The sequence below is a fragment of the Hyposmocoma kahamanoa genome, unplaced genomic scaffold (assembly GCF_003589595.1).
Source record: "Hyposmocoma kahamanoa isolate Upper Pololo Valley unplaced genomic scaffold, ASM358959v1 68, whole genome shotgun sequence".
Classification (NCBI taxonomy): Eukaryota; Metazoa; Arthropoda; class Insecta; order Lepidoptera; family Cosmopterigidae; genus Hyposmocoma; species Hyposmocoma kahamanoa.
This window is the reverse complement of record NW_020653856.1, coordinates 8,613-18,573: the sequence shown is the minus strand read 5'-3', so window position 1 is coordinate 18,573 and position 9,961 is coordinate 8,613. Positions and strand designations below refer to the sequence as shown.

The 9,961-nt window shown below is 42.7% G+C and overlaps 1 protein-coding gene across 1 annotated transcript in view; it reads right to left on the bottom strand.

The window, feature by feature from the left end:
* LOC113232272 overlaps positions 1-7,781 on the bottom strand; it is a 9,377-nt gene extending 1,596 nt beyond the window's left edge. Inside the window, exons 1-6 of the mRNA XM_026466943.1 lie at positions 7,725-7,781; positions 7,079-7,124; positions 4,287-4,674; positions 1,682-1,860; positions 951-1,501; positions 29-874 (exon numbers count right to left, since the gene is read on the bottom strand). Coding sequence (XP_026322728.1) covers positions 29-874; positions 951-1,501; positions 1,682-1,860; positions 4,287-4,674; positions 7,079-7,124; positions 7,725-7,781 — 2,067 coding nt within the window. The remainder of the gene's footprint in view (positions 1-28; positions 875-950; positions 1,502-1,681; positions 1,861-4,286; positions 4,675-7,078; positions 7,125-7,724) is intronic.
* Between the last annotated feature and the right edge of the window lie 2,180 nt (positions 7,782-9,961).

Below are 9,961 nucleotides of genomic sequence, written 5' to 3'. Positions count from 1 at the left end.
AGCTGGAGCGCCGCCGGCCGCGCGCCGCCTCCGCCGCGCACAGCGCGGGGTTGCTGGCCGACTTCTCGTCCGGCGGCCGGCCCGCCCCTCCCCGCGGCGGCCGCCGGAGGGTGCGGAGGGCGAACGGCCCGACCGGCGACATCGGCGCGTACCCGGCGGGCGGAACCTTGCCGGCCTCCGCCTCGTCGGCCTCCATGTTCTTCGGCTCCATCAGCAGGTACTCGTCGGAGGAGCCGCCGCCGGGCCGGTCTTCGTGCGGAGGGTGGCCGCACCTGGCGCATACGCCTCCGCCGTCGACGCCGACGAAGGAAGAAGGCTTCAAACTGGCACCGATCGCGTCCAACTCGGTTTGCGTAATGCCCGCTCTCCGGAGCAGGTCTTTTGCGTTTTCGTAGTGCTCGAGCGATAACGCAAAACTGAGATTCTCATAGTGTGCGAGTGGGCCCTGGTCGACCTCGGGCGCGGAGCCCCCCGGCGTGTAGACCCCGCGCCGCTCGCACCATATTTTCCGTCGGGTCTTCCTAGCTACATCAACCGTGGCGTAGAGCGCACTGCTATCGGCGCCATTCGGTGTCACGTTCTCTTTATTTGGCACTGAACTCTCGTTGACATCGGTATTTCTTCTGCAATACGGCAGCTTGATCCACGCGTTCGCCCAGTCGGTTACTTTCCTGCACGGACAGTCGACTGACTGAAAATTTTCCTCCGTCTCTACCACCGTGGGCTCTGTTCTTCTTCGACCGACTTTCAGTAAACACCCGCACGGTTTCCTTAATATAATGACATCCTCTGATGAACCTCTTGTAATCCTAAAAAGTTCGCTATCGAAATATTCTCTCAGCCTTTTCGGCGTGTCGTAGTACTCCCCGTCCACCTAACGAAAAAAAACATTTTTAACAACAATTAACGTTTATTACGCATAATTTTAAAACCGTTTACAGTTAACTTACCTCGGTGCAGGGAATTCTAGGGACGTCATAATTTTCATAGGGTCCGACGCCTGCTCGAGCAGGTCCTTCGGAGAGAGAGTTGCAGACGCACGAGGGGGTCGGTAGAGGCATCGGCACCTTGCCACCGGGTGCAGGTTCGAGACACGCTGGGCGCGGCGGCCTCACCGGAGCGCGCCTGTCCGGGCCCTCCGCCTCGGGGCGGCCAGCGCCCCCACCCGGCGCGGCGTCCGGGGCCGCGGCCTCGCTCAGCGCCTCCATCGTCCACGCGGGACTGAAGTGCTTGGCGCCGGGCGTGAGCGCCGCGGTGGACGACCGCGACAGCGCGCCGAGCTTGGAGATGCAACTGACGCAGCGCTCGAGCGTAACTCCGCCGTCCCACGGGGTGAGCGGGGCGGCGCGCAGCGAGGCGGCGTCGCCGTCGCCGTCGCCGCTCGCCCAGCGCGTCTCGCCCAGCCGCAGCTCGGCGGGCGGCAGCGGACGCTCTGCGCTCAGCTCCGACAGCCGCGTTTCCGGTCGATACGCCTTGTGCGACTCGGGACTACCTCCTCCCGCTGAAGTCATGACCGCGCATTGCTTTACTGTTACTAATCAACAGCTAAAGCGTTTCTCACATTGTTCTCGCTTAGCAGAGCAGAATAACCATACAAATAAATGTTAAGGTAAAGTAGTGATAAGCGTCACCATGTGAGATCCGCCTGAAGTGCGTAGTTGAAATTAACATCCCCCATTACCTTCACTTTTTCGGGCTATGGAGGGCCTTCGCGCCGGCGAAAGGCACCCCCGCGCAGCCAACTCAAAATCGCGCGCGATCTCGTTTGCCTGATCGGTCACTAGCACGTGAAGCCCTTCTCCTTTTCCGCAGTGCGAGCCACCCTCAAAGCAGAATCGACCCTCCACGACACCGTAGCGCCTGCAGGATGGACGGAATGAAATTCTCCAATGATAAAGAGAAATATGACGAAACATCAAAGTCAAAGTCAAAGAATCATTTATTACATAAAATGTAAAATAAATTATTCTTAAAAACGTCATTTTTTATTGCTCGTTCACTGTGCAGACTTTTTGAGAAGAACGAGCAAGAAACTCTAGGGATTGCTCTTTTCAAATGAAATTAAATTCTGGTATATGTTATGTGTTAATCTAGATCCATGTCGTTTTTCCATACACCCTTATCTAACACGTAAATAGTGTTCTATTTTGTTATATGACTTTTCAATTAAAATACTTATATTGTAAGTTTGAAACTTAAGTACGCCAGTCTGCTCTATTTTTTGCGACATGACTCAAGCGTTTGATCATGTTGAGCACAAAAGACTTTTAGAAAAATTAGAAACCTATGGTATAAGAGGTAATATTCTTAAACTAATTTCATCGTATCTTAATAATCGAAAACAAATCACTGAAATCAGCAACATAAATATCCGTACCAAAACCGAATGTGTCCTTAGATCTTGTAGTAAAACAATTATGTACGGCGTTCCGCAAGGTAGCGCCTTGGGCCCATTGCTATTCATTTTGTACATAAATGATCTACCTAAAGTTGTACCGATTCACCACGTTTCTCTCTTTGCCGATGACAGTACAATAACAATTAAGTGTAAAAATAAAATTACTTATGAACAAGACATTAACGAAGCAGTAGAGTCCATTATAACTTGGTTAAAAGAAAATAACCTCAGTATTAATTTTGAAAAAACTAAAGTAATGCATTACAGTCAGCGACAGAATAATAATAACGTCAATGTTAGTTATGACAACATAAATATAGGCCAAGTAACCGAGACTAGATTTTTGGTTGTAATTGTAGATAATAAGTTGACATGGAAAACACATATTCAAAACCTATGTAAAAAAATTAAGCATTTCTTCCTATGCCTTATACAGATTGGCTCATATAATTGACATTAACTCATTATTGACGGCTTATTATGGTATAGTGGCTTCACATTTAAGCTATGGGATTATTTTTTGGGGTAATTGATTATTTTTTGGGATCGGGATTTAGTATTTAAAGCACAAAAGAAATGTATAAGAGCTATATTTAGCATTTCTCGCTTGGACAGCTGTTTGCCCTATTTTAAAAAGTATAATATACTAACGGTGCCATCATTGTATATTCTAGAATCAATATTATTTGTCAAAACAAACCCTAATCTGTTCAACAAACTTGTGGAAGTAAGACGTAGGAATAGAAGAGATAATGATGCAGTATCTATGATGCCACATAAAACTGCATTTATGTCAAAAAGTGTGCTCTGTATGCTGCCAAGATTATATAATAGAGTCCCAAAATCTATCCGTGAATTACATGTAAATTTGTTTAAGAAAAAATGTAAGCAGTATTTAATTGATAAATTTTTTTATAATATAAATGATTATATGAATACGAGATGGATTTAGGGCCCAATTATAATTGTTTTTATATCTGGTAAGATTACATAAGATTACAGATGTATTTGACTAATTTATGTTATTATTGACTTTCATTCATTTTTGACATGCGCATATTTTATGGAGGCTTAGAAATGTAAATTATGTAAATTTGACATTAACATGATTTTTCGCTTTATTTTTGACATTGTTAATTTTTACTAATTTTTATTATATTTTTTCTTTACATATTTACTAGTTTTTGACAGTTTTTAATTATAATATTTTATACATTATGCGACCACCACTAATTATATTTGTATGTTTCGACGAAACTGGTTGTAGTAGTACTGTTAATGTATTGAACTGATCTGATGAACTTATTGTACCTACTTCCACAAATAAATCGATCTTTATCTTTATCTTATCTTTAAGAAATGATTATTTTAATATATGCTCCGGAACCTTTTTGTAAAAACGTATACGGTTCCCTTTAAAAGAATCGTTAACCTTTATTAAACGAAATGGATATTTAAATGATAAAAAAATGAATATTTTCTTTCTTAATGAAATTATGTATAGGTAATGAAACTATTTTTCTGGATTTAAATCAATCAACCGTAACCATGAGACCTGTAAAGGGGCCGAAACGTCGGTTTGTTTGAAAAAACAAATATACGCGATTTAAATCCGGAAAAATAAGTAGTTTCATTTCGTATGTGTAACAATCACGAAAATCTAAGAACTGGAAATTATGTATGTTTTTACGGGCGTACAAAATATTCGAGTATATGTACTGTGATGCTACAATTATGATACCGTTTCGTTAAGCTTTTCTCTGAGGGAAACCCGAGAACCTAAACGGTACACACGAAACGCTCGTTTTTGCAACACAAATATGGTTTTTACGTCTGCCATCAGATCATCAGAGAAACATCAATATCTAACAATTGTGCTATTACTTGCCTCAGATGGTTTAAGTCCCATAGGCCTAGCAGCCGCGGAGGCACACCGGCCGTAAGTGCGGCTTGTCCAGCGCGCACGTGCAGCCTCGCAGGCCCCTTGCCGCCTCTTTTGGGCGCCGAGGCGACGATAACGAGGCGCTGCCGCGACTCGCCCAGCGCCGCCCGCGTCTTCACCTGCCACTGCAGAAGCCGCTCGCGCGTGTCGAAGGCCAGCAGGGCCACGAGGTCGCGACACACCAGCGCCAGGGTGTTGCTCTGTTTGTCGAGCGTAAACCCGCTTTCTGCTCCTACGAACTGCTCTAGCGACAGCGACGCCTTACTGCCGCCTGCGCCCCACCCTGCGGCGCGCCGTGGCCCGGCCTCCGCGTACACCTGCAGCTGCACGCAGTCTGCGCCCACACATAATTCATTTTACAGTCCCACGCACACCCAAGTAATAACCTACGAGAGTTACGCTCGGTCGAACATGCGCGATCGAACACCTGGACGTGCTAAAGGATCCACCACATAGCGCGGAGTGTACCATCAACATAAAACTTGACAAGTACAATACCACGAAGTAAACGACCCCAGCCGCACGGACGGACGGAAACATTTGTTTGTGGAGTAGAAGCGGCAGGCGTGTGGCGACCATGGCGACGACGGGGCACACTATAATACATATATTATTAAATTATAATAGATAAGAAATTCCTCATCATCATTTCAGCCGAAAGACGAGCACTGCTGTACGCTGGCCTCCCCAAAGATCACCACGTTCACATCTAGCGTGTTTCCGTAACCTTTACAGGTCCTCGGTCCTCCATGTGGCCGGTCAACCCACACAACGTGTCCCCCGGTACGCTCTCGCTGAGACCACTTCGGCTCCATTGGCCATCTGTTTTACGAGCGTTGAAATTGATTATTTTATTTATTTCACCAGCTCTTGGCGACAACACTGGTGATCCCAATAAAGGTTGGGTGGTACCCGTTCGTTCAATCTGTAATCCGATCCGATGCGAAAGAAATCCAATTGGACCGATTGCTCGATTCATCGATCGGACGAACGGAAAACAGCTTAGGGTGGTAGAAAATTTCCAAATTTTGTTAGCAGGTTGTATCGTGTTTAGCTCTGGAGGGTTTTTTGGCACGAGAAACTAAAATAGTTATAACTTAGGACAATAGCAAAAAGAAAATTTTGTAAGACTCGAGTATCGTTAAGTTGGATGCAAATGACAGTAAACATTAGTTTTAACACTTCGCTAGAAATCCACAACAGCCTCTATCAGTTACCACGCCTTCATGTACATTAATGGCGAATCTGAATTCTATTTACTAGGCAACCACATTTAAATTCCTCTGAATAATACAACCACGCGGATGCCGCGCGGTCGCCGCGCGGGCCGCTGCGTATACCAAATTCAAGCCAGACTCGCCCGCGTGCTCGGGACGCTCATTTAAGTTAAAACGTAAAAGCTAGATAAATAGAGTGTAGTTTGCCTTGACAGGGAGAAACCAAACGGGCGTTGCGTCATCGCAACTGCGTTATACTACATATAAATCAGAACTCGTGCGGCACTCAGTCCGTTGAAATCAACGCAGTTGCGACGACGCAACGCCCGAGTGGCATCTCCCTTAGACGCATGCGGTCGCTGCGCCGCGGCAACGCGGACTCCGCTCGAAGACCGCGCGGCGGTTGAAAGAGAGAAAGAAAGAAAAATAGTTTATTTGGTAACCATAATACACATAGAACGTGAAAACAAAAATGGTTAATGGTGTTGCGCTTGGTTAGTTTCGTCATGTCTCTCCGCCCATATCTGTCAGTTTGACAGTTGACTTACTCATCTGTCTTTTTAAATATCACAATTTTATGCATCCATTCATTGACTTATAATATCCATTTCACGAAATTTTGTGTGAAGACGTATTGAAGAAATTAAGAAATATTCCGGAATTTACTTTTGAAAATTTTCAATGATAAATACTTAGAGAATATAATTTGGAATACCATTTTTAAGATTTCACAAGAGCATAAATGCATAATTTTTATTTAAAAAGAGTAACCGACTTTAAACTTTGCTTAGAATATACAAACTGAAACTAAAAAGTCAACAATCGGTTACGGGTAACAGGGTGCGCGAAACAGGGTTCGTCGTTCCCTTAGAGGTAGAATATTTTCTTCAAATGTAAAGGCATCCAATACTGAATAACTTTTCCCAAAACAAAAGAATCATCAAAATCGATTCACAAATGCCGGAGTAATCGAGTAATATGCACACAAAAGAAATACATTCAAATCGAGAACCTCCTCCTTTTTCGAAGTCGGTTAAAAGTATATATTATTGAAACAAATTGTGTTCAAGTCGCATTACGTGACAAATTCGGAATCATATTTATAGACTTGTCTGACATGCTAAAAAACAAAATGGATACTGTCGTCTGTTCGCGACGATGACATCATAAAAAATGGCTTATGATTTCCAATAGGTGAAATACCTAGTGTCGGGTTGAAACTATTATTCAACATTTCTTTGACTTAATTCTGCAATTTTGAATCACAAACATTATCATTCAAAATGGTAATACGACCAGACAAATCACTGACACAATGCTCTCATTGTCCTAAAACATATAAATGGTACGGCGATTGAACGCCTGTTCAAATTAGGGAAATGAAACGTTTTTATTTATTTTAGCCATGGAGCCATCAGTACAGTACGTCGTTGTCCATAAACTAGACCATTCAATCGCTGGACAAATTGACGGGAGCGTTGCTTATTATTAGGGCAGAGCAAGAATGGCGCGGCGACTCACCGGCGACGGGCGACAGCCGCCGCATCACGCACCACCGCGACTTCCACTGCGGACAACACACAGCGACTCAGCACCAATCACAACTGCTAGGGCCATAAACTTATACCCTAATATAATAAGTACAGGTCGCGCGTGTAATTCAAGCAGAGCACGACTAATAAAGAGGTAGTGAGATCGTAATTCCATTTCAATATAAATACTTATGACATGCCGTACATGGATCGATTACGTACACGTTTAAAACACTGGGACACCGGTATCTAATTTCATCTTCCGTATAGTATCGACATGCAATTTCGGTCTCCAGTCAGAAACATAACTGTAGAAGTGCGTATAGTGCTGCAATTGTTTAAATAAGGTGACTTAGTGCCATCTGCTCCAATTAGCCACACTTTATAGAAGCAAAGTATTTTGAAGTTTTACTTTACTACATTTTTAAAGTATTTTATTGCAGTCAAATGTAACTTCAATACTATAGTTAGTGAGCACAAACATTTTTATCCTGGACACAAAAAAGTATATTTGTTCCATAGTTAATTGTTCGTTCATTTGTGTGCTCGTAATTATGTGCACATTTAGACTTTACTATGTGGAAGTAATACAGACAGCGAAAAGCTAGAGTCAAATAACTATTAAGTAGACTGACCTTTTTTCCCTCGCGGAACTTGACGAAGCCCTCGATGATGGTGTTGTCGTCTGCCATCCTCGCCGCCTCGCTCTCACTCCATCACTCGCACGGCACAAAGTCACTGTCACTGGCACTGTCACAAGTCACACCATCACTGTCATAACTCTTTCTAAGATCACGGTCACCGAGCAATCTGCCCCGCAAGTGTTCACCGCGTGTGCGCATGTATCCAAGCAGCCACCGAAAGCAATAACAACGGCGACGGTGCACAAGAGCCGCCCGCGGTCTTAATCATTTTCGCTGTGCTGTACGTTGTACGCTATGCATCTGAAACAAATAAACGAACCTTAAAGAGTAGTCTTCCCTCTTTAATGAAAGCAGCCGAAGACTTAATATCGAATCGACATTGCTCTAACTCCTACCACCTTGCAATATATTTTTTTATTTTCCTACATAGCTTGGTTATGTAAAACTGTTACGTAGAAATAATTGTTTACTAAGACTTCTTGGGGATTCAAGGAGTAACGATGACCGGTTCATCTGAGATCTACAATGCTCAACTTAAAAAGCCTAACACCATGTACTCGAGTACACACATAGTCTATTTATTGTCTGTGACACACTCATAGAGAAACAACTACGCGGCGTTTGCAGTTTGCAGCATGTGCCTTCGCAACGGAGCCTCTCCCAGAGGTGTAAGTGTTGCATCGATGTAGGCCGTCATACTTAAATACGTGAAGAATGTTATTACAGTTCTTCCAGCTTTTTTAATTCAACATTAGTCATTTTCAGTACATCATATTTGAAAAGTTGCTTCACCCAAACGAAAATAAATTGAACGATGTAATGTATTTTCCAATGGTGCTTCGTGTTACGAATTATGTTCCAAAACAAAAGAGGATAAGGTTCATGTTTACTTTCTATTTGCACGGTCATACTCGTACTATACGATACCATACCGTATAATACGGTTATAGTTCTGTACACACAACTATACTGAGTTTCAAAAAAAGAACGTCGTTTTTTGCTAATTGAAAGAGTTTCTATAAACGCGTCACTGTGATCCTGAACACAATATCTTCGCTACATTTATGAAATTATTAAAATTCAAATTATTTTATAAAATAATATATCAAAATGTTACATAACAGGTACAAAGGCATAATCATTTTGCAAAACAGAAATATTTAAACACAATATAAAATATCACATTATGACGCTACTCAAATGTTCTACTGCCTCCTGATTAGTTAAAATATAAGCGATATTTGGTCAATTCTGGACGTTTCTATTTTATCTCTTTATTATTGTTTTGAACCGACTTCAAAAAAAGGAGGAGGTTCTCAAGTCGTCTGTATCTTGTTGTGTTTTATGTTATGTGATAACTCCGCCATTTGTGAACCAATTTTGATGATTCTTTTTTTGTTGGAAATAAGGTACCTCAAATGTGGTCCCATTTAAGGGTGGCAAAATAGGGGATGAATGACTTTTGAGGTCGATTTTTTTTAACCGGAGGTTAGGTTATGTAGCGTTTGTTTGGCTTTCGTTTAAGTTTGTTGTTGGCGATTGGCAACAACTAAATCATTAAATATTGGTGGTGTTGCATTATTTTAATTTACTCGTAGAAAAAGTATTAGATACATGCAATTATTACATAATTGTTAGTAGTTATTACAGTGTTAAAATCTCGTGCGTATTAGTTAGTTAGGCCACTCGGCAAAGCCTCTTAAGCACGGCGCTCTCCTTTAAGAACCCTCATTGTGCAACGACTATTATGATGTGCCAATTTAAAGTTCCTCTTCTTTTCAAGGTGTGTGGTGGCAATGCTAGAAGGTCAACTTGATAACAGACGGCTTGGAATTATACTCGTGAATGTATGAATGAATTTATAATACATTTCTTTATAAATTATTGATTGTAGCGGACTTGACTTTTTTTTATAATGCCAAGTGACGAGACGGAGAAGTCGTACGCCTGATGGTAAGCGACACGCCTGTCCATAACAGTTGCAGTGCCACTAAAGAGCTTTAAATCGCAAAGATCTGAGGGACACTGCCACTGCGCCCGTTGCCCTGAGACATAAGTTGGCAAGTCCCATGTGCCTGTAATTTCACCACCACCGTTGCCCTTCAAAACCGGAGCACAGTAATGCTGATATTCTTGAAGTCGCGAGCATCTCTGGCTCTTAAATGCAGTCAATTGAGTCATTTAAATATTAATAATAATAATAATAATAACGCACACACTCAACATAG